This window comes from Callionymus lyra, chromosome 8 (genome assembly GCF_982586985.1).
Source record: "Callionymus lyra chromosome 8, fCalLyr1.hap1.1, whole genome shotgun sequence".
NCBI lineage: Eukaryota > Metazoa > Chordata > Actinopteri > Syngnathiformes > Callionymidae > Callionymus > Callionymus lyra.
In genome coordinates, this window is record NC_141825.1 from 27291308 (window position 1) to 27316651 (window position 25344).

Below are 25344 nucleotides of genomic sequence, written 5' to 3' on the forward strand. Positions count from 1 at the left end.
GCCTTTGTGTCGTTGACACTATTGTAACAGTTTATTTAGTGTCTAAACCAGAAGGATGTGTCTCGCCTGCAGTTCATACTAAACTCTGCAGCCAGAATTCTGAGCCGCTCTAGTAGAAGAACTCACATTTCTCCTTCAAACTCTTCACTGGCTGCTCTAGTAGAAGAACTCACATTTCTCCTTCAAACTCTTCACTGGCTGCTCTAGTAGAAGAACTCACATTTCTCCTTCAAACTCTTCACTGGCTGCTCTAGTAGAAGAACTCACATTTCTCCTTCAAACTCTTCACTGGCTGCTCTAGTAGAAGAACTCACATTTCTCCTTCAAACTCTTCACTGGCTGCTCTAGTAGAAGAACTCACATTTCTCCTTCAAACTCTTCACTGGCTGCTCTAGTAGAAGAACTCACATTTCTCCTTCAAACTCTTCACTGGCTGCTCTAGTAGAAGAACTCACATTTCTCCTTCAAACTCTTCACTGGCTGCCAGTTTCTTTCAGGATCATTTTAAAATTCTGGTTCTTACTTTCAGATCTATTCATGGTCAGACCTTCCATCACTGATCTGATCCAGACTTTTATTTGTTCAGGCTTTTCCTTGATTCTCTGAGACGCCTGTGTTTATCTCACCTTTTAAGTATATATTTTACTGCGTGTTTTGATTGTTTAAGCGCTTTGTGACCCTGGTCTGGAAAAGCACTCTATAAATATAATTTACTTACTTACAAATAAATACAGAAGCAATTTTTATTAAAATTACTTTTTGTGATATTAAACTCTTTAGAGAAATTGTGCAACACATGAAGATCTATATAAACAAAAATCTTGTGAATTTGAGATCCAGACGAACACCTGCTTGATTTGTATTATTATTTTACCGAACATGCTTGTGATTTTAAAGTTTCACTAAATAATGAAAAACGTAAAAATAATTACTTCTGAAAAAGAACAGCGTCATCAGCAGGTGGCAGCACTGACACACTTCACAACTTCTTTAATGAACCATTTCCCGGAAATGATGTTTGTTAAAAAGTTAAAATCGTACTTTGATAAAACACTAAAGTCACAACAGGGTGTATAAGACGTAAAGTTCAAGCTCCCTTCATAATGATGATTCCTTTAGATCACGTGACAATATCTTAAAACAGAATTCGGTTCAAAGGTCACTTAATATTGGGTCATCTTCCTGTGTCACAGTGATCTGTGTGTTCAGGTCTTCGGGTGCCACGTGTCGACACAGAACTTCAGATCTGGAGGTAAAACCTCTGAATCCTCCATGATGTTTAACGTTTTATTGGCCTTAGTCCGATTGTGACGCGTTTGACTGGACGTTTCCTGACCCCTGGGGGTCGTGTCCTGGTCGTTTGCTCGTAGGTTGGGGTCGACCTTCCCGAGGTCCAGGAGCTGCTTGAGTTGTGTGTTGTTGTCCTCCAGACTCTGAGTCTGTTGGATCAGATCCGAGTTCCTTCTCAACTGACTGTGGTAGTTGATCAGTTCCTCCGTCGCCACGTTGTACATCTGGACCTGGTTCTCCGGAAAAATGTTGGTCACCTTCTTCCAGAAGCCTTTGATCTTCTCCAGATTCCACTTGTGAACAGAGATGTCATGGTTGGGATCGTTGGGATCCATGAAGGCCGTCGAGGGTCTGTCCCAGTCCAGGTCCAGGTACTTAAACAACTTAGATTCTATGTCCAGATTTCGTTCCACCAAGCTCTTGATGTCGTCCGTGAGCATGTTCCACATCTTCTCCAGAATCCTGCTGTCGGACGACGTCAACGATTCGAGCTTCTTCTCCAGACGATGCTCCTCCTGGTAGCTGCGGATCTGGTTCTGGATCAGGCGCGGCTGCATCACGTCCTGCTCTCCTTTGGCCAGAACCACCTTGTGTTTGATGCAGTTGTACAAGTAGGCCATGGCGTCACGCTTCTTCTTCTTCTTATACATCTTCTCCAAGGTCATCTTCTCTTTTTCTTTCTTGGGACCGTCCGACATCTGAGACATGAGCTCCTCGCTCTCAATCATGGCCGCCAGCATCTGCTCGAAGAACGACACGTCGATGCCTTCGATGAAAAGGATCCCTTTGTCCAGTTCTTCTTCGCGGTTCTTCATGTCGTTCAGCAGATCGTCCATGTAGACCAGCGTCCTTGTCTTCGTCTTCTTCTTCCGCTCGTTGTGCTGCGACTCTTGCAGAGCGTCCTGATCTTTGCCCGAGTCCTCCTGGTTTCTGTCCTCTTGGTCTGGGTCCTCTTGGTCCGACTCTTCCTGTTCGAACCCCTGTTGGGTGAAGTCCAACTGGGCCATGTTGAGCTGGTCCGCCTCCTCGTTGATCAGACTGTGTTCGGCAAACTTCCTGGGGTCGGGGTCCGGCTGGTTCTTCTGGTAGTACAGGGAAAGGTCTCTGTACATGCCACGCAGGACCTTCCCTACGACCACCGGCTTGATCATGTCCAGCTCCTCCTGCTGGGTGCTCTGCTCCTTCACGATCAGTTTGTTGGTGTCCCGCAGCTCCCGGTCCTTGTGTCGCTTGAGCTCCACCTCGATCTGGATCTTCTCCTCCTGGATCTGAGAGGCCAGCTGACGGACATCGTGCACCGTGTGACGGTTCACCTCGGACTCGGATCGTTTCCCCAGAAGCTCGTGCTTTTCCTGGATTTCTTTGAGGACATCTTCTGCCAGACTGCCCAGCTGAGGAGTGGACCTCTGGACCCTGGTGTCGGCGGTCGCCTGGACCTTACGCACCAGCTCCCTCTGCTGGTTGATGTACTCCGAGATCTCCCGGAGAGCCTCCCGTTCTTTCTCGTCTGCTTCTCCCATGTTGAACAGATGTCCAGGTCCTCAAAGGATGTCCTTCTTAAGGTGATGATGGTCAACGACCCAGCCTTTTGTAACCTTCCCTCCCTGTGATGTCATCGTTGCTGTGATGTCACAGAGTCATGTGATGTCACACACTTAACGTGTAAACAAAACCTGAAGCACATTTCTTATGACGTATACATTTTATTTTAGGTGAATCATTGAACTGATCACGATGATGTCGGTTCTTCTCGCTCCACTGATGCTTGTCATCCATGATCACCCTTAAAGACAAACTACACTGAGCTTCTTCTGGTTCTTTATTGACTCTGATTTGAACTCTATTCACTTTTTAAATGGAACAAGGACAAAAAAACACAATTGCATTTTCTAACATTTTAAAGCATTTTGCCACGTTTAGCGAGTGCTCATGGGAAATGTAGTCTCCCATCCAAACACTACCACTGTAGTCCACTGGTGTCGCTCCACTTTAAATCGCTTAGAGCAGTTTTAACATTTTTAAAAACTCTAAAATGACATGAATAAACAAACTGAGGTGATGAATTTAAAGAAATGTTAATATTTACAACAACAAACCTTCACTCCTGTATTTCTATTATACAATTTTCTTGCAAATTGATAAATATCCGGGTGTTAGAGCTGATCTGGTGCAGCTAAAGATTGCATGGCTTTAAGGTGAACATTAAAAAATAGGAATTAACCAATGCTGACCTTAAATCCAATGACATGTCTGATGTGACACAAAGAATATAACTATAACTATTTTTTATTTGTTATTATCATTCAGGTTATTGGATAATTAAAATATGTCCATGTAAAGAATAATAATAAAAAACAACAATAATTGTTTAATATGAGTAAAGGAATGTATATCTGGGCACAATACAATAAAGGTTTTACAGTAATATTGTAATATAATTGTTATAACCAATAAGTATAATGAAACAACAAGTGTTATTGTGTGTAAAAAAAACATGACATCATATAACGATGGAAAATAAGGACGACAACAACTGGTTTTCTGTTTCAGAAATCATTTGAATCGCTTTAATCCGACCAATAATTCAGGATCTGTTGTACCGAGAAGGGTGTTGCACACCTGTGCAGGTGAGGCTGGTGTGTTCGCTCAGTTCTTCTGCAGAAGTCCTGGGAACTACCGTAGCTACTGTCGTATTTGTAGAAAGTACACATTTTAAGTTTGGTGGTCAAACAAACTTGTGAAGAGTTACTTGAAAGATCTCCAGAGTTCACTTGAGTCCAGCCCAGAGTCTGGTTTCATGGTCTACGGTTAGATGTTGGTGAGACACCTGGTGTGGTCTGGAGGGACAGTGGTGGGAGGATTTGAGGTGGAAGGAGAAGGCTGAGTCACGAGGAAGAGAGGCCTGTGACACCGGGGTCAAGGTCGTGTGTCGTGGGTCGTTGGCGTCTGACCTCGACTGGTTCTTGTCTTCAGACGTGGCGACGTCCACCGGGGACCACAGTTTGGGTTTAGGGGGCGTGGTTTTACTTTGATTGAAGAGGCGGGTCGTCGTGATTGACAGCGGCGACTCGTCACACTTCAGTTTGGAAGAATCTTGGAGAGAGGGCGTGTCCACTGAGGCAGCAAGAGGGTGAGACAGAGAAAAGGTTATTTTATTTTAATTCACACATTTTTTAGAAACATACTTTTCGGATACGAAAACTCCTCGTCTTCATCGATCCTCTCCGGATCCACGTCCTCGTCGTCCTCGCTGCGCGGCGTCCTGGCGTTCCACGTCATCTTGTTTTCCTTCTTGAGTCTGCGGCGGGCGTTGGCGAACCAGGTGGAGACCTGTGTCAGCGTCATGCGGGTCACGATGGCCAGCATGATCTTCTCGCCCTTGGTCGGGTACGGGTTCTTGCCGTGCTCGCTGAGCCACGCCTTCAGGGCGGCCGTGGCGTCACGGGTGGCGTTTTTCCGACACGTGGCGTCTCGGTACTGGTGGACGCCCAGACCCGCGAGGTGGTGGTACTCGAGGGGTCGTCGGAATCCAGAACCAGAACCCTGGTCAGGGGGCAAAAGACCTGTTAGTGGATTAGGATTTTCAAGTAACTGATTTAAGTTACTGATCAAGAAGTGAGTTAGTAATTTATATTTGTAGAGCTTTTCAAGACCAGGGTCACAAAGCGCAAATCAAATCAATACTCAATAAAATATATACTTTAAAAGATCAAAATAACACAGAGACAAACACAAGAGTCTCAGAAAATCAAGGAAAAGCTCAAATCAAAGTGTCTTGAGATGTTTCTTGAAGGAGTCAGTAGATCATCAAACACAGATGTTTCTTGAAGGAGTCAGTAGATCATCAAACACAGATGTTTCTTGAAGGAGTCAGTAGATCATCAAACACAGATGTTTCTTGAAGGAGTCAGTAGATCATCAAACACAGATGTTTCTTGAAGGAGTCAGTAGATCATCAAACACAGATGTTTCTTGAAGGAGTCAGTAGATCATCAAACACAGATGTTTCTTGAAGGAGTCAGTAGATCATCAAACACAGATGTTTCTTGAAGGAGTCAGTAGATCATCAAACACAGATGTTTCTTGAAGGAGTCAGTAGATCATCAAACACAGATGTTTCTTGAAGGAGTCAGTAGATCATCAAACACAGATGTTTCTTGAAGGAGTCAGTAGATCATCAAACACAGATGTTTCTTGAAGGAGTCAGTAGATCATCAAACACAGATGTTTCTTGAAGGAGTCAGTAGATCATCAAACACAGATGTTTCTTGAAGGAGTCAGTAGATCATCAAACACAGAGATGTTTCTTGAAGGAGTCAGTAGATCATCAAACACAGATGTTTCTTGAAGGAGTCAGTAGATCATCAAACACAGATGTTTCTTGAAGGAGTCAGTAGATCATCAAACAAAGATGTTTGTTGAAGGAGTCAGTAGATCATCAAACACAGATGTTTCTTGAAGGAGTCAGTAGATCATCAAACACAGATGTTTCTTGAAGGAGTCAGTAGATCATCAAACACAGATGTTTCTTGAAGGAGTCAGTAGATCATCAAACACAGATGTTTCTTGAAGGAGTCAGTAGATCATCAAACACACATGTTTCTTGAAGGAGTCAGTAGATCATCAAACACACAGATGTTTCTTGAAGGAGTCAGTAGATCATCAAACACACAGATGTTTCTTGAAGGAGTCAGTAGATCATCAAACACAGATGTTTCTTGAAGGAGTCAGTAGATCATCAAACACAGATGTTTCTTGAAGGAGTCAGTAGATCATCAAACACAGATGTTTCTTGAAGGAGTCAGTAGATCATCAAACACAGATGTTTCTTGAAGGAGTCAGTAGATCATCAAACACAGATGTTTCTTGAAGGAGTCAGTAGATCATCAAACACAGATGTTTCTTGAAGGAGTCAGTAGATCATCAAACACACATGTTTCTTGAAGGAGTCAGTAGATCATCAAACACACAGATGTTTCTTGAAGGAGTCAGTAGATCATCAAACACACAGATGTTTCTTGAAGGAGTCAGTAGATCATCAAACACACATGTTTCTTGAAGGAGTCAGTAGATCATCAAACACAGATGTTTCTTGAAGGAGTCAGTAGATCATCAAACACAGATGTTTCTTGAAGGAGTCAGTAGATCATCAAACACAGATGTTTCTTGAAGGATCCTTCTGGTTTAGACACTAAATAAACTGTTACAATAGTGTAAACGACAGAAACACATGGATTATAAGATCATGTTGTGACAACATTTAAATTCAGAGATTTTTCTCACTTGAAACAGTTTGTGGTCAGTTTTGTTCAGTGTTGAACTAGAGACGAGTCTTTGCCAAATACAACACCCAACACAATATATCCCTTTTAGTAAGTAAGTAAGTAAGTAATTTTTATTTATAGAGCTTTTCCAGACCAGGGTCACAAAGCGCTTAAACAATCAAAACAATATTCAATAAAGTATATACTTTAAAGATCAAGATAAAACTGATAACACAACAGGAGTTCCAGAAAATCAAGGAAAAGCCTGAACAAATAAAAACGTCTTAAGATGTTTCTTAAAGCAGTCAGTAGATCCATCAAGCGCAAAGAGAGAGAAGATCGTTCCAATACACTTTGTGAGAACTTGACCGCATCATGAACTAGACCACAGAGGTCCAAGTCCCCCGTCTGGATCCAGCAAATGTTCCACTGCAATGGTCAGTTTCTTTATCCGGATCTCACTTCATGAGGTTCTGCAGGTTCTTGCGTTATAAACCTTCTGATAATCCAGTCCATGGATGTTCTCTGTCCAGCAGTAGGTCACACATGTCCTCGTGCAACCCTGGAACAAACTCTTGAAGCCCAAATTCACAGAAGGTCATCCATGCAAACCCTTCATCTTCAAGACTGATACTGTTTACTGGAACTTTTGTTTAAAGGGACACTTTATATATGAAGGTACACTGAAGACAGGTGAGCACAGAGAATACCTGAGAAAGTATTTAATGCATATTATTGCAGTTATTGAAAATATTGATCAGAGTGAATGAATGTAAAGAAATAAAAGAGTGGAGATGATTGTTCACTCGCTCAATGATTCATGTAAACAATATTTAAAAGTTTTAAATCGAAAGACACAACGATTATACATTTATTTCTCCTCAATAACAAACTCACCATCAAGACTCAAGGTAAATATATATATATATATATCATTAAATGGTAATATTTTTCAAGTTTCTAGTATTAATATGTCGTATTTTGGTTTAAAGAAGAGGGACAATTTTTATTAGATATTAATATATCGGGGTCAATTATTTAACCTTTAAACTACAGTATTTATGTCAAAATATACTGTAGTTGTTGATTAAACAAAAGAACATACAATGTTTAAAAGACCAAACAAGGTTGAACAAAATGAAAACTCATTCATCAGGATGAATGAATGTAAAGAAATAAAAGACTCACTCAATATTATTATAATATATTTTAAAGTTTTAAAGTTAAAGATACAAAGATTATAATTCATTCTCCTCAATAAAAAACTCACCATCAAGACTCGCGGTGACGCAGGACAGTACGGAGCGAACGCGGACCCGCGGGTGAGACCAGCCTCGTCACCACCGGTCCCGGTCCCGGTGCCGGTCCCGGTCCCGGTCCCGGTGCCGGTCCGGATCAGGACTCCTGAGCCGAGCTGGGCGGACTGACGGAGGAGGAATCCTGGAGCGAAAGCCATGTTCGCGCGAGGAGGACTGAACCCCGAGGAGGAAGCAGCATCTCTGGACAGAAGAGGAGGAGAGAGAAGGTTTGACGGAGGATGAGTTTGTGTGCGACGGTGTGTGTTACTGTGCGAGTGTGAGTCAGTTACACGTCATCGTGATGTTCGAACGTTCGAAGGACCCCATGAGCAACAAGTACGCGCACAAATACTAATATATTTTAAGTTTTTTGAATATATTAGTATATAAAAGTATATATCAACTATTTTAAGAGTTTTCAAAGTCAAAAACAACGTCAGAATACTTTTACATTTTATTTACCTTTTTCTGCTCTAATGTTTTTAATAGTCTCTGCGTCGTCATTTGTTCCGATGGATCTTTGGTCATTCAGGCGTTATTGAGGTAGAAATATGTTTTTGTGGTTTTAATAACAAATTATTTTTGAAAATACTTGGAATAATGTATACATTTTGCATCATCAACACCTTAAAATATTTACAGAATATGAAATACTACTCTTTCGAAAACATGCATTCATTTAAAAGTGAATAGGCTTCAGTAATATTTATAATATATTTATAATTTATAATATTTTATAATATTAGATTTATGAAGGTTTAAATATTTTAACAGATTCAAACATTCATGCAACTCTGATTTGCACACACTAAAACTACACATTTTTACAAAATCTAAACACCCCCTAACAAGTAAAGGCAATTGCATAATTACATTTTCACACATTAGAACAAAAAAACACAAAAACACAAAACATCCCCTTTACCACCTCACACACATTTCTTAAATAAACAAAATAATAATAATTATGAGACTCACTTCACAGCAGATATGCTTTGAGGATTTTATGTATTTTATTGCGTAAACATATTTTTTTAAACCAACTTCAAGCTGATCTTTGTAAAATTCTTGTGTGTGTTTGGGTGTGTGTGAAGCGTCGTGCAGTAGAACTGTGGTAGTAGTGCTCGTAGCTAGTGCATGTTTCATGCCACTTCTGCTTGCTTCCTTCTGCTTTCAGCTACGGCCACCGGCTAGCCTCTGTCCGTGGTGAAAAGAGGAGCAGAGCGTGTAAGTCTCCTCCTGCCGGTACATAGCCTCTCCACCACCAAGACTCCTACAGTGCCTCCTCGTGGCCACACACGGTAACTGGGTACCTCGCGGTCCCAGGCTAAACTGTAGGAGATCTCGGAGCAGCAGTGGGCCCTAGAGAGAAGGCGTGCAGGCCCACCGGTGTGTGGACACGCCCTGGCGCCTCTCAACCACTGCCCCAGCCTATGGGTAAATAGCATGGGCAGATGGGGCTCATAGCCATGGTAGGCAACCCATCTAGGAGAAGGACACTCCGACCAAATTCCATAACAGAGGTAGGAGAAGGCTACACCTTCTTCTGGAGGGGGCTTCCAGAAGGCTCCCGCCGCCTCCTTGGTGTAGGTTTTGCTGTGCGCTCAAGCCTGCTTCAGAGAATTCCTGAATCCCCGACCGGCATCAGTGAAAGACTGATGACCTGGCGGATTCCACTCACCAACAACCGTCATGCCACTCTCATCAGTGCATACGCCCCAACACTGGATGCTAACCCTGAGTGCAAGGAACTCTTCTATGCCTCCCTGCACTCCGCCATAAATAAAACACCCCCTACCGACAAGCTCATTCTCCTTGGGGATTTTAATGCGAGAGTGGGCTCTGACGGTGTGCTTTGGAAGGATGTGCTTGGGCAGCACGGTGTTGGTAAGCTCAATGAGAATGGTCTTCGCCTCCTCACTCTCTGCTCTGAGTATCGGCTGGTCATCACCAACACCTTGTTCCAAATGAAGAACAAATTCAAGACCTCCTGGCAGCACCCTTGCAAGGCCCTTGCAGCTCACTTTTCCAACCCCAAATCCACCTCGCTGAAGGCCCACTTCACCAACATTCGGGCTGAAACCCAGCGCACCCTCAGAGCCATGGAGAATGACTGGTGGACAAAGAAAGCACATGAGATACAGCATCACGCGGACACCAACAACTCCGACGCTTTCTAGGACGCCATCAAGGTCATCTATGGCCCACAGAGGAAAAACATATCTCCGGTCAGATCAGAAGATGGTACCATCCTGTACAAGGACAAACAACAGATCCTGGACAGATGGGCTGAGCACTTCAACACCCTGCTAAACACCTCATATCCAACCAGGATGGACACACTTGCTGACCTCCCATGCCTCCCAACCGTCACAGATCTGTATTCCTCCCCCAGCTTTGCTGAAGTACGAAAAGCCATCGCTGGCCTGAAGAACAATAAGAGCCCGGGGCTTGATGGAATCCCGGCAGAAATACTGAAGCATGGCGGATACCTCCTCACCCGAAGATTACACAAACTGATCAGTACCATCTGGTCATCTGAAGTCATCCCGCAAGATTGGAAGGATGACAACATCATCACAATCTTTAAGCGCAAAGGTGACAAAGCAGACTGCGGTAATAGCAGGGGCATTTCCCTCCTATCGGTTGCCGGAAAGGTGCTAGCACGGGTGATGCTCCTTCGACTAGCATCTCATGCTACTGATTATTGATTTAGGCAACAGCGCAGCACCACTGACATGATCTTTGTTGCTAGACAGGTACAGGAAAAATGCAGAGAACACTGCAAGGACCTGTACCTAGCTTTCATTGATCTGTCCAAGGCCTTCGACACAGTAAACCGGGAACTGCTGTGGGATGTGCTGGGGAAGCTGGGGGTTCCACCAAAGTTCAGGAACATCTTGCGGCAGTTCAATGATGGAATGCAAGGCTGTGTGAGTGTTGGTGGCCAGCAGTCTCCCTTCTTCAGTGTGGATGTGGGGGTCAAGCAAGGGTGTGTCCTAGCCCCTACCATCTTCAACATTTTCCTCTCCACCGTCACCATCCTCTCTCACAAACTCCTGGACCCATCAGATGGGGTACAGATACAGTACAGACTGGATGGCAACCTCTTCAATATTCTGCGCCTTCAAGCCTTCACCAAAACCAACAACCAACACATCTTAGAGCTACAGTATGCAGATGAATGTGCTCTCCTTGCCCACTCACCAGTATCCCTACAGCGTGCGTTAAACGTGGTCGCATCCATCTACAGCGCCATTGGTCTCCAAATCAACATCAGGAAAACACAGATAGTTGTCCAGGAGTTCACCCACCAAACACATGCGCGTACCTTCACCCTCGATGGTCATCCCCTTGCCATCGTCCCACACTTCACCTACCTAGGCAGCATTCTGTCCCCCTCCTGCAACATTGATGATGACATCCAGGTCCGAGTCAGTCAGGCCTCAGCTGCCTTTGGCAGGCTTAGCTCCAGGGTATTCCACAACAGGAACCTCACCAGCTCCACCAAAGCAGCTGTGTACAAGGCGGTCTGCCTCTCTACACTGCTGTACGGGTGGGAAACCTAGACACCCTACCAGAGGCACATAAAAACACTAGAGGCCTTCCACATCCGCTGCCTTCAAAGGATCCTGGGTGTGTCCTGGGAAGACAGGGTGCCATATGTTGATATCCTTGAACGGACCCACACACCTACCATCGCTGTGCTCCTTGCGAAGAAACACCTGCGCTGGGTTGGGCATGTGATCCGTATGCCTGCCCACCGCCTGCCCAGGCAAATCCTCTACGGCCAACTTCTGGATGGCCAGAGATCTGCTGGTGGTCCAAAAAAGCGCTTCAAGGATCATCTCAAAACCCTCCTGAAGCAGTGCAACATTTCACCTACAGCACTAGAGTCCATGGCTGCTGATCGCCATACTTGGAGTTCCTCCTGCCACCAGGGAACTGCTCATCTTCAGGAGCAAGCCACAGAGAGGAGGATACGGCGACGTGCAGGCATCAGCCTGCTACAGGGCCCACACCGTCCAGTGCCACGTACCTCTGTCCCTCCTGTGGCAAAACCTGCAGATCCCGCATCAGCCTGCACAGCCACATGGCTATGCACCGCCGCAACACACCCCAATAAATGTCCATTCATTCAATTTGGAGCAACGTCATCATCGTTATCGATGGACTGCCATAATTGTGTGAAAGCATGTGTAAGTGTGTGTGTGGGTGTGTGTGTGTGTGAAAGCATGTGTGTGTGTATGTGTGTGTGTGTGAAAGCATGTGTGTGTGTGTGAAAGCATGTGTAAGTGTGTGTGTGTGTGTGAAATCATGTTTAAGTGTGTGTGTGTGTGTGTGAAAGCATGTGTAAGTGTGTGTGTGTGTGTGTGTGTGTGAAAGCATGTGTAAGTGTGTGTGTGTGTGAAAGCATGCATATGTGTGTGTGAAAGCATGTGTGTGTGTGTGTGTGAAAGCATGTGTAAGTGTGTGTGTGTGTGTGTTTGTGTGTGTGAAAGCATGTGTGTGTTTGTGTGTGTGTGTGTGTGTGTTTGAAATCATGTGTAAGTGTGTCTGTGTGTGTGTGACAGCATGTGTGTGTGTGCGTGTGTGACAGCTTGTGTGTGTATGTGTGACAGCATGTGTGTGTGTGTGTGTGTGTGTGACAGCATGTGTAAGTGTGTGTGTTAATCTTCTCTAATCTCATTAGTTATTATAAGTTCAGTCGTGAAAGTGAACTGAGCCTCAAGAGTCTCACAGACTGAGTTTGTTTCCTGCAGGTAAGAACGAACATCGTAGCTAAAGATAAGCTACACAGTGAGTATGAAGTTTATCGTTGTTTTTTTTAGTTTTGTTAACAAGGAAGATATTATTGTCCTGTTCAGTTGAAGCTAACATTCAAGCCTTTCTGTTAGCATTGAAGCTAGTATTGAAGCTAACATTCAAGCCTTTCTGTTAACATGGAAGCTAGTATTGAAGCTAACATTCAAGCCTTTCTGTTAGCATTGAAGCTAGTATTGAAGGTAACATTCAAGCCTTTCTGTTAGCATGGAAGCTAAAACCTTCCCTGGATAAGTAGCATTCATGCTTAAGCTAATCTGCCTGTAAAGAAGTTAACTTACTGAAATAATACACAAGTTCTGTCTGCATTTGCATCCTTTTAATTTTGTTTCTCACATATTACATAAAATACAATGAAATCACATTTTCTGAAAGCTTGATGTACATTGATATATGTCTGTGTCTTTTGTTAGCATTGAAGCTAACAGTACTCCAATAAATATATAAATAAATTAAAAGGTCAGAGGTCAGTCATGTCTGATGCCTCCCCTGAGCTTCCTGCTTTGAAAAACCAAGCCGACACCAGAACTCTGACACTATCGAACCGAAACCTGCCTCCACATGGTTTCCAGAACCACATGAGAGTCAAACAGGATGACGTGGATCTCAAGACCCCAGTCAGTGAAGACCCTGAACAGAAGTCAGACCACTTGAGTCAAAGTGTGGTTGGAGGTGAGTTGAACTTTACAGGTAAAACTTTACCCAAAGTCGTATAAAAATACAGATTATCTCCAAAATTACATTATCTGGGATATTCATAGTTATTATTTTTGAACATAAAATGAAGATTTCTACAAATTCTACAAATATCACATAAAAATGGCCGATGCTAAGACATTTTTAGCATGTTTTGTAAAACATGTTTGACCTATTCTATGGTGATGAACTTCTTTGGAAACGTCCATTTTAAATTGATGTTGTGTATAATTCCAGCTGGACTGGACGATTCATCTTCTAACACGTTATTCTTATTTTGGTGGATGTGATAATGCTGCGATCCAGATCCAAAAGTCTCGGTCATTGTCACGGTGGAGGAGTCCACCAGAGAAGATGAGGAAGAGAGGGCTGTGGGTGGAGATCCTGCCGGGGTTCCCACGCTGGTCATCACAAAGGTGGTGGAAGTAAGACAAATAGTTACACTTATCTTTATTTCTACTGTCTCTATTGAAGACATATCTCATATTAAACATGTAAAAAACAAACTCTCGAGAAATATTTACGCTCTGAACAAAGCCTTCTTCACTGAGGTCTGGGGAAATATTTACAAATGTACAACACAATCTATGCATACTGCAGAAAAGAGCCATATGAATAATCCATAATTCTGAATATAGAGATCACTCAAATTATGCAGAAAACTGACCATAAACGAAAAATCTCTAAACTTAAATGATGTCACAACATGATCTGGATTTTATAATCCATGTGTTTGTGTCGTTTACACTATTGTAACAGTTTATTTAGTGTCTAAACCAGAAGGATGTGTCTCGCCTGCAGTTCATACTAAACTCTGCAGCCAGAATTCTGAGCCGCTCTAGTAGAAGAACTCACATTTCTCCTTCAAACTCTTCACTGGCTGCTCTAGTAGAAGAACTCACATTTCTCCTTCAAACTCTTCACTGGCTGCTCTAGTAGAAGAACTCACATTTCTCCTTCAAACTCTTCACTGGCTGCCAGTTTCTTTCAGGATCATTTTAAAATTCATTTTAAAATTCTTGTTTTGACTATCTTTGTTTCTCTAATCTCATTGGTTTTCTCTTACTGCCTAAAGTTAATTTTCTTGCGGACCTACGGAATAAAGCATTCCTTCATTCCAGATGTTCCTTCTACCGGAGTGTGTTGCTGGTGTTAGTAAAACACACATGGCTCAGTACATCAATTACACACACAACAGTCTCGATAATGAGCTCTCTTGGGAATCTTTCATCCTCTAAATGTGCGACACTCCAGGAGAGACTAATACATACAGACGGACGCATCTTCTGATCGTAAGCTTTTATACATCAAAACACTGTTGTCAAGCGAGTGCGTCCGTGTGTGTGTGTGTGTGTGTGTCTACTAGTCACTGGCACCACGGCCGTGTCTCCAGGAAGTTGACGGACCACCTGAGTCTTTGACCAGGAGACCACTGAGCGTTTCCACGGAGAGCAGCGTGACCTCCAGCTGTGAAGGAGGCGACAGTTCCTGGAGCGACAGTGTGTCGCTGACCAGTGAGTCTGCAGCCTGCAGGAGGGTGAGTTGAGCTGCCATCGTTCTTCTCAGCGAGGTGGTTGAGCGCTGTGTAGATACCATCACAGAAGGTCAGGATTAGTCATTTATTTGACAGATATTTAGGATGAGATCTCTTGATTTAATCTTCCTCAAAATACTCCTTATTGTTCGATCAGTCAAATGATGATCACACAGGCTTTTCGTTTCTGTTTTTTGTTGTTCGTAGACCTCAGACTCTTCTTCTCTTTCAACTCGTAAATGCAATAATTCGCTTGATCGGCATCTCCAAGTCTTCAGGGACTGTGGAACATTTGAGAGGACTTGAAAATCTTCTTCAAAGCTCCTCTTGTTTAGGAGGCGGGGCTTCCACGTGTTGTCCCGCCTCCTCCGTGTGCTGTGGCTTTAAATATTCTGGATCAGAGGAAAATGTGTTTCTAAGGTGTTTTATTTGTGTCTATTTGTTGAGCGTGCAGTTAGAAATGTTGAGCACCTGAGAATATGTTTTGCACGTAAGTGACAGTTTGCATGTAATCTTTAAAAATAAAGTGGTTTGAACAAACAAAAATCTATTTTACGTTCAATAAATCTCACTTTGTGATGCCAATGAACCAACCAATCACAGAGACCGGAGAAAGCTTGTTTCTGATTGGCTGTTTGGTTTCATGAACAACAGGAAGAAGCAAACAAACTATTGTTCATTCAACATTTTTACTTTTTCTTGCTGAAGTGAACGCTTTAATGTTCACAAACACTTGAATGCAACACTTTTACCGGCACGTTGTTGTCGTATGAAACCAAACAGCCAATCAGAAACAAGCTTTCTCCGGCCTCTGTGATTGGTTGGTTCATTGGCACGAATGAAGCTCTGTGTAGAAGTTGATGGTAAAAAGAAAAGATGAAGTCGAAGCTACACAAAGTGAGATTTATTGAACGTAAAAGATATTTTTGTTTGTTCAAACCACTTTTTCAAGTAAAAATTACATCAAACTGTCACTAACGTGCAAAACATATTCTCAGGTGCTCAACATTTATAACTACACGCTCGACAAATAGACACAAATAAAATGTACCATATGTGTCAGTGTCTTACTAGTTTTTTGTTTGTACGACTTTTTCAGTGTTTTTTCTACTGTATTTAGATTTTGTTTGTGAACGTACAGTGGGTTGGAAAACGATTTATATTAAAAAGATGGAACTTTTCCACCTTTCTTCTACTTTGGTATTTTTTTGGAAAGATAAATACATATTGATAGACAATGTAATTTAACGAGAAAATCAAAGATAATTGTTTTAAGAAAACAATGTGATTTTTTATTGTGACATTGTGTTGTGTGTAAAAAATAGAATCATCTCAAACGTGCCGTTTTAGGACATTATGTAAGACATATGCAAAAAATATTTTTCCTCCTTGTCCCAGACACACATGTTTCATAGTTTGGTTGAATACATCTTTAGAACCTTGTAACAGAAAATATACAATACATTTCATGTATATTGCATAGTTGAATTAATGGTATGTTAGTTACTTAGATTTTGATAGAATTTCAAAATAAATGTGTGAAAAGTGTCATAAAAGTTTTACCGGGTGTTACATTTTTACAGTTCAGTGATCAGTTTGTATTTTTCATCACTTGCCAGTTGATGTTTTATTTTCTACACTTATGTTAACATCATCAGTTGTCTGTGAAAACACTGAGGGGTGACCCGGAATCACAATATTCATAGAAGAACTTCTACTTTTTATTGCAAAAATAAACAGTAACAGTTTAATTGAATGAACCCGTAAATATATATTAATGTAAGTGTGAATCTCTTGAATGGTTTTCTTTCATTTGCTTTCCAGAGTGATGAAGATGATACGAGGAGTGTGACCGCGTCATCAGTCACGGTCAGTGTCTCGTGTGTGTGTGTGTGTGGGTGTGTGTGTGTGTGGGGGTGTGTGTGTGTGTGTGTGGGGGTGTGTGTGTGTGTGTGTGGGGGGGGGTGAGGGTGTGTGTGTGTGTGTGTGTGTGTGTGTGTGTGTGTGTGTGTGGGGGGGGGGGTGGGGGTGTGTGTGTGTGTGTGTGTGTGTGTGTGTGTGTGTGTGTGTGTGTGTGTGGGGGGGGGTGTGTGTGGGTGTGTGTGTGTGGGGGTGTGTGTGTGTGTGTGAGTGTGTGTGTGTGTGTGTGTGTGTGTGTGTGTGTGTGTGTGTGTGTGTGTGTGTGTGTGTGTGTGTGTGTGTGTGTTAGAGGTGAAGGACCGTGTGGGTCCTCAGACAAAGTCTTTAATGCTTTAAGCTACGGACAGACATACAAGTTAAAGTAAATTTAAGTTTGTTGGCAACAGTGGTTCAATTGTTGGGCCACAACTGGAACTTCATTTTAAACTTTACTTTAAAATCTCCTCCTCAAAACCATGTTCAGTCCCTGTTCCACAGAGTTCAGCTGGATCCTCTGGAGAAGGACTGGATGAGGAGCACAGCTGTGGGGAACATGAGTGTCCAACGTTTGCTGCTGACTCAGGACCCCAGTCTGGTGATGAAGAAGGTAGATTTAGATAAAAAGTTTTTTTTTTTTTAATATATTCTTATTTGTTCAAGGGTGTTTTAAGGGTGATAGTTGCAAGACATGTGCTGTGTCTCAAATCACATACTTCTCTTAGTATACTAGAAGTTAGTATCATCAGGATAGTGTACGTACTAACTAGTAACTAATCCTCCACAGATAGTATGTCTCAAACATACTTCTCTTAGTATACTAGAAGTTAGTATCATCAGGATAGTGTACGTACTAACTAGTAACTAATCCTCCACAGATAGTATGTCTCAAACATACTTCTCTTAGTATACTAGAAGTTAGTATCATCAGGATAGTGTACGTACTAACTAGTAACTAATCCTCCACAGATAGTATGTCTCAAACATACTTCTCTTAGTATACTAGAAGTTAGTATCATCAGGATAGTGTACGTACTAACTAGTAACTAATCCTCCACAGATAGTATGTCTCAAATCGCATACTTCTCTTAGTATACTAGAAGTTAGTATGCATCAGGATAGTGTACGTACTAACTAGTAACTAATCCTCCACAGATAGTATGTCTCAAACATACTTCTCTTAGTATACTAGAAGTTAGTATCATCAGGATAGTGTACGTACTAACTAGTAACTAATCCTCCACAGATAGTATGTCTCAAACATACTTCTCTTAGTATACTAGAAGTTAGTATCATCAGGATAGTGTACGTACTAACTAGTAACTAATCCTCCACAGATAGTATGTCTCAAACATACTTCTCTTAGTATACTAGAAGTTAGTATCATCAGGATAGTGTACGTACTAACTAGTAACTAATCCTCCACAGATAGTATGTCTCAAATCAAACTCTAACATCTATTCTCCTAGTTCTTTTTAACAATGGTTGCAACGAGCTGTTTGAATGCTATCGCCACCTGCTGGCAGCACGTTTTGGAAGTTTGGAAAAATAAATAAAGAATAAAAATTATATAAAATATATAAAAAATATTCGTGAGACATTTAAGCTGGTATCAGCAGCGATGACGTGTCATCCTTCTACTGTTGCTGTAAATACACATGTACGTATATTAATATATATATATATATATATATATATAAATATGATGTAACAACGTCACTAAAATGGAGCCGTTTAGTGTAGAAAGTGTCCATCGATTCATACTCAGTTTTGTGTGTTTTAGTGACAATCTAGTGTGTATGGAGCACTACATTTACATACTAAGAATTGTGACGCACTTATGCACTAAAAAGTACACAAAAGGACTAAAGGTACTAAAAGGAGTACACAAGTATATGATTTGAGACACAGCAATGCTGTAGTAGCACACCACCATAGCTTTCTAGCAGATGAAAAGGTTTAAAGAGTGCAACAGAGAAACTGATCAGCGTTAACTGAAGCAGCTTTCAAGAACGTTTGAAAGAAGATTTGTTGAAATTATTTTTTAGGATTAATTGTCTGTATCACTGACCACTATCACTATCAGTACAGTTACGTTTCAAAGAGTGATTTTACAAATAGAACTTAATGGAAATAGTCCAGTGGTGTCTAAAGTGGACAGAGCATGAACTGATGACAGGTTTGGATTCGTAACTCAGGAAAAATCCAAAGTGACGAATCAGTTTCACTTTGAACGCAGCACAGCCAGAGTATTATTGCATTTTTTTGATTTTGATTCTGGATTTATATGATATTTTTATGATAGAGCTGATATAGAGACGATATGCATCGACACTGCTTCATCACACTGTCTATGAATGTGTATTTTCAGGAACTTTTTACTGCAGATTATTTTCGATTAGAGAGAGCGAGAGCGAGAGCGAGAGAGAGAGAGAGAGAGAGCGAGAGAGAGAGAGAGAGAGAGAGAGAGAGAGAGAGAGAGAGAGAGAGAGAGAGAGAGAGAGAGAGAGAGAGAGAGAGCGAGAGAGAGAGAGAGTGAGAGAGAGAGAGAGAGAGAGAGAGAGATAGATAGATAGATATTTTGTGGTGACTGGAGTAGGGGATTGTTTTAAAGTATGTTTAAAATACCTCTTCTCTTTTGCATCGTTGTTTCACTCGCCAGGACTTCATCACGGTAAGTGACCAAGCAAGGGAAGGTAAAGGGGCTTCATTGAATAATGGGAGGGGCTTCAACCTTCACCTTATGAAAGGTTGAGGAGCTCAACCTGCTGAAGTATCATTTATGGTAATGTGTGTAAAAAAAACATGGTTAAATTATAAGAACCAAAAGATGCCAAAACAAAACTAGCATCTTAGAGCTACTGTTAGCAGTAGGAAATGCTCGGGCTCTGAGGTCTGTGGATCAGAATCTACTGATGGTTCCTGAACTTCCGGACCAGAGGAGAGAAATCCTTATCCTTATTATTATATCCTTTTATTTGAGCTTTTCCTTGATTCTCTGAGACTCTTGTGTTTGTCTCGGTGTTATCTTGATCTTTTAAAGTATATACTTTATTGAGTATTGTTTTGATTGTTTAAGCGCACACTAACAGGAAATGACGCGACAGCTTCTTCTTCTACTACTATTGAAGGATGATTTCAACCAGCTGTAGAAACACTAGCGAAACCTGCTTGCAACGCGTTTTTGTATATATATGTACAGTATATATATATATATATATATATATATATATATATACATATATGACGTAACTTCCGTTTACAACGTCAACTCAACTTTTGTGGGCGTTTTAGTGACAATGTAGTGTGTATGAAGCACTACATTTCACATACTAAGAATTGAGATGCACTTATACTCACTAATACTAAGTTTAACTACACAAGTATTTGATTTGACACCTGCTAAGGTTTGCTTTACTAGAACGTGTATCCGTGTGAAATCACCAGCTGTGCTTAGTTACCAGATGTGCTTGTAGAACTTCCAGATCATGCAGATCTAGCACCTGCTTTACAAGATTTCAACTATTACCATGTGATATTGGCATGTGTGCGGTGTATAATAGAGAGGCTGTACCCTCTCTATTATACACCGTTCCAGAAGTGCAACAATTCTTACCTGATGAGCCTTCGGTGTCTGCAGATATTTTAACTTTATTCTTTCCGTCTTTTTGATTTTCTGGCGACGACACGGTTCGCTCTGCGCCTGAAGGGGGTGAGTTGTTACATCAAACATCAGGTTATTTGTGATTTGACAACCAGGCCAAAATATTCAACAAGCTAAACAAAATGTGTATTTATTGAACAGCCGGCAACCCTGAGTCTCCTTTGAATACCTGTCTTTAAAATGTTATAAGACTAGGTTTGCATGTTTGTGTTTTCAAAGTAAATACATTCTGCTCCATCCTAATGTATGATCTCTTGCTAAAAATACCCTGAATAATAGTTCAAACACCTACTTGGTTTAAGTGTATAAGCAGCGCTGGGTAGTTTAGTGTACCTTAATATATTTGTACTACAATAACTAGTGATGACACATCAACTTAAAACTAGTTGAATGACTCGTATACTGTGACTTGAGGTGTTTTGTGTGATTTAAATTTAACTGTAAAAGTTATTGATGAACATGATACATATTTACTGGTTGATGTGAATTACTGTACAAAAACAAGTTGTTATTTACAAACAAAGTTAAAGTTATGTTATTTACAAACAAAAACAAAGTTAAAGTGATGTTATTTACAAACAAAAACAAAGTTAAAGTTATGTTATTAACAAACAAAAACAAAGTTAAAGTTATGTTATTTACAAACAAAAACAAAGTTAAAGTTATGTTATTTACAAACAAAAACAAAGTTAAAGTGATGTTATTTACAAACAAAAACAAAGATAAAGTTATGTTATTTACAAACAAAAACAAAGTTAAAGTTATGTTATTTACAAACAAAAACAAAGTTAAAGTTATGTTATTTACAAACAAAAACAAAGCTAAAGTGATGTTATTTACAAACAAAAACAAAGTTAAAGTTATGTTATTTACAAACAAAAACAAAGTTAAAGTTATGTTATTTACAAATAAAAACAAAGCTAAAGTGATGTTATTTACAAACAAAAACAAAGTTAAAGTTATGTTATTTACAAACAATAACAAAGTTAAAGTTGAGTTATTGTGCACGTTTAGTGAGTGCTCATGGGAAATGTAGTCTCCCATCGAGCTATACATTTCCACTGTAGTCCACTGGCGTCGCTAGTCTAAAAATCGCATAGAGCTGCTTTAAAATAGTTTGTTGTATTAAACAAACAATGACATTTTAAAGTAGTGTGCCAGTGAGACACTAACTTTCTTTCCTCCATCATTAATGCTTTGGCTCTGACGTCAAGTTTAAACTTGACACTGGCACCAGGAGGTGAAGGTCAAGTGAAAAATCTTCAACGTGAAAAAGGTTCAGATTATTTTTCTAGCATTATTTATCAAATTGATTAAATGCATAAATCCAAGGCCTGAAGGAAATAATAGAAAATGAACCAGATTCAGCAACAGTCCTCTAGTTTGAATCCTTGAATAATATAAATAATGTTGTTTAATAATGTTTATTTCTCTCATCTGTGCTCTCTGGACACTTAGTTTGTAAGTATGCTCTGTTCATATCTGTGATTGTATTTGAAGACTCAATCCATAAATTGACTGATTTTCCTCACGTGCATCTTTCTGTGGCATGTTTCATGTTTGTGTTCTTCAGACGGCTCTTCACTGGGCAGCTAAACATGGTCGCCAGGATCTGGTGGATCTGATGCTTCAGTCCGGAGCCGACGTCAATGTCCGATCTGTGAGTTTCTACGATGCTTGTTTTTGTGTGAGAGAAACCAATGTGACTTATACTGGATCCTTCGCCCTTCATTGTCGTCCTGATGGCATCAGCATGTAAGTAGCAGATCATGACCTTGACCTTGACATCGACTCATTCATGTCCATCTCTTCTGTTCCCATCATGCTCTTCACTCAGGGGGTGAGTCTTAACCAGATTGTTAACTATTCAGGTGCTCTTTCATAGAAGGACTTTCTCACAGTGTTTAGCAGGAGCTTGTCAAGATGTTCTGGAAAACTCAGAAAACGATTTTGTTTGTTTCCGACGCTAATGAGCGTGCGGCGCGTGACAGGACACGACGGCGGCGAGTGTCTGATCAAACATCGGCGGGTCTCGTTTGAACTCGAAGCTCTGACAAGAGTTAAAGTCTCGTTCTGTCAACTACAAGCGTGTTTCCTTAACGGGCCGCGACTACAAACCGCGTCCCCCGTCGTCAACTGTCACGTTTCACGTCGCGAGGTTTTGCCAACATCGTTTATCCGCGGACGAGTCTGACAGTTGTGGCGACGGAGCGTTCGGCAACCGTCGCGACTCCCTTCTAGCTTTCAGGTGTAAACGAAGACCAAAGAGTTCCCGCCTCAGGAAAACACAAAGAAGGAGCTCAGGCTTTAACAGCTAATGTTTCAAGTGCCATCAGAACAAGTTAACATCACTATGTTGAAAACCTCAGTGAACAGCACTTTGCTAACATCTGACACTTTTCATTTTCAGCCAAACTTCTGCAGGAACTGTTGTCAGTGATTGACAAGAAGAGCCAACTTCTGTCATAGGATCGAGAATATGTTGAATGTTCTGCACGGATCAGTTTATTTTTTGTTGAGACTCGGCCAAAAGGATGGACAGTAACTTATTTAACTTATCAGAATCTGGTTCCACTTCAGTTTGAACTTTGATAAATACAACATTTAAGTCTTTAATCCCCAACCGTCTGACTTTCTAAAGATGGAGTCTGTGAGCTCGAGTCGCGCTCATGCTGAACTTGGACATCAAATAAAGGGGCCACAGAATATCATCCCAAATTATGCTGCAGGCATCAAAAATGGAGGTTGCAAGTAGAAAGACTTCACAAGGTTCTCAGATAATCCTCAAGTAGTATTTGACGTTCAGCAGGTTAAAGTCAGAAGCGAGCACTGGTTAGTCATAGCAAACCACCGGTTGTCCACCTGGAAAATCGCCACTCAGCAAGAAGGTTGCCTATTCAAGGTCGGGGGGGGGGGGTCAATTTATGAGCTAAAATGATCAAAACCCCGAGTCGCTTCCGTCTCTCCAACACGACGTCACATCAGCCCCGGGTCGTATACTCAAGAGTGTGTCACGGGTCGTTTATTCGCTGCTTCAAGTCAAACAAAAGCTTTACGATCCACCGGACACACTTTCTCCCGGCGACTGTACAGGTCAATAGTCTCGGGAAAAAAGGTCCCGATCTGTAGAAACATTGCTATATTTAAGGCAAATTTCCCGTCCGGCAGGTCGTCTCTTTCCGGCCAAATGGTTCTTTCAAGTTCCCTGTGTCCCGATCCCCCGCAGAGAGACATCCTTATTTGTTTTCTTGTAATCTAATCATTCAAATGTTCTCGGGCGGGGGTTATCTTCTCTTCCTTCTTTTATCCCCCCTTTCCCGGGTGTGTCTTGCTTCGTTCTTTGATCTACGATTTAAGGTGTGATTTGCAGATAAACAGATGATTTAAATAACTGGTGTCGTATCTAATTCCGATCCAAGCTTGTCTTGAACCAGTGAATCAGTCTGAGTGGATGTTGATTGTGAATGTGTAGTCAAACGTTTGCGCTCTTAGATCAAGCGAGTAATTTATACTTTATATTATTATCTTTTAGCATTAATTTAAGTATGGTGTATACATATAGTATATAATAATTTTAATCTAACAGAACATTCTGTATGTTCTCCCCGTGTTGTGTGGGTTTTCTCCGGACACTCCGGTTTCCTCCCACAGTCCAAGAACATACAGAGGTGTATTGGAAATAATTAGGTATGTGTGCGTGTGTTAGTAGTTGTGTGTCTTTGTGTGTCTTTGTGTGCCCTGCGACAGACTGGCATCCTGTCCAGGGTGTCCCCCGCCTTATCGCCCGTAGAAACTGGGTTATGCTCCAGGCGACCCCCACAAGGGAATGAATGAATGAATGTTTTCCACATGTGCAGCCTGATAATCAGTAGGTTGTTTGAAAAAGGGAGATTTAAACCATCACCGGTATATATTTGAAAGTAGATACTTAAGTGAACTCTTTGGTCTGCAGGGATACACACCCCTACATCTCGCTGCCATTCATGACCACCAACACATCGTCCACGCGCTGATCCACACCTACAGTAAGACTGTGACAGAACCGACCAAAGTAAAAAACCTTCAGTTGCCACGACTACGATGTGTCTTTCATCCTCAGACGCCAAAGTCAGACTCCGAGATTATCACGGCAAGACGGCAGCGCAGTACTGGAGGAGCCCCGATAATGTGTTCGTCAATCATCCTCCTGCTGGTCAGTGGACTCACTTCCACAATTGTTTTACTTTTATCCGGAGCTAAGATGTTGCAGTGAATAGAACATCCCACTTGCAATACTTGAATATCCTAGTCTTGACCTTCTGGAAATCAAACCAGCACATCCTCAGCTGTCACTTTAAGTTTTATAAGTATTTTTAAACGCTTGTCGTGTTTCTTTCAGGCACAGTCGGGAAAACACGAGAGACCCAAAGACAAGTTTTCCAACCGCTGCTCATGCGCTCACGCAGTCATGGTCATCTTAATCTGAACTTCAGGTCCCAACCTGAGTCACGTCTGGAGCTCTATCTTTAGAACGTTTGACACTTAAACGAATCCATAATAGCTGTCAATCATTTTGTGAAGTCAAGAATAAAGACAGATCCTCAACTTTGCACGCTTGTTAACGTACTTACATTTTTATTCTATTCACATCAGACTCGGGACAATTATATACATTTTATTTTACACAGGAATTACAGTCACTTCTGGATCATAATTTGATCTGACATTCATTTCCAGTTTCTGTGAGAAATGTAACAAATGAATTAGTGTTTGTTAAACATTTTCTGATGCATTGACGTAAAGTAAGAGAAAGTTATTTAAACTAAAACTTGGATCTTCTCTCAGGACGTGTCTGAATGATGAAGCTCTGACAGGAAGTAAACACCACTTGTCTCTGAA

At 41.4% G+C, this 25344-nt stretch overlaps 3 protein-coding genes across 4 annotated transcripts; 1 reads left to right on the top strand and 2 right to left on the bottom strand.

Moving 5' to 3' along the window:
• Positions 1-863: 863 nt before the first annotated feature.
• LOC148074451 (uncharacterized) lies at positions 864-2811 on the bottom strand. The gene has a single exon (XM_087797530.1). The coding sequence runs from the start codon at positions 2808-2810 to the stop codon at positions 1206-1208; it is 1605 nt and encodes a 534-aa protein (XP_087653656.1). The 5' UTR covers position 2811; the 3' UTR covers positions 864-1205.
• A 1287-nt stretch (positions 2812-4098) lies between these two features.
• LOC148074452 (iroquois-class homeodomain protein irx-1-A-like) lies at positions 4099-8010 on the bottom strand. Its single transcript, XM_087798281.1, has 4 exons — positions 7825-8010; positions 4472-4833; positions 4242-4421; positions 4099-4192 (listed from the first exon to the last, which is right to left on the bottom strand). The coding sequence occupies exons 1-4, from the start codon at positions 8008-8010 to the stop codon at positions 4099-4101; spliced, it is 822 nt and encodes a 273-aa protein (XP_087654407.1).
• Positions 8011-12550: 4540 nt separating this feature from the next.
• Positions 12551-25055, top strand: LOC148074453 (uncharacterized). 2 transcript variants are annotated; one of them, XM_087797559.1, is made up of 10 exons: positions 12551-12652; positions 13141-13348; positions 13679-13797; positions 14739-14909; positions 16731-16775; positions 17290-17412; positions 22040-22126; positions 24419-24491; positions 24566-24658; positions 24845-25055. In XM_087797559.1, the coding sequence occupies exons 2-10, from the start codon at positions 13150-13152 to the stop codon at positions 24973-24975; spliced, it is 1041 nt and encodes a 346-aa protein (XP_087653685.1). In that variant the 5' UTR covers positions 12551-12652; positions 13141-13149; the 3' UTR covers positions 24976-25055. The 2 variants fall into 2 exon arrangements, with proteins under 2 accessions (XP_087653685.1, XP_087653686.1); XM_087797560.1 differs by having other exon boundaries at positions 14766-14909.
• The last annotated feature ends 289 nt before the right edge of the window (positions 25056-25344 follow it).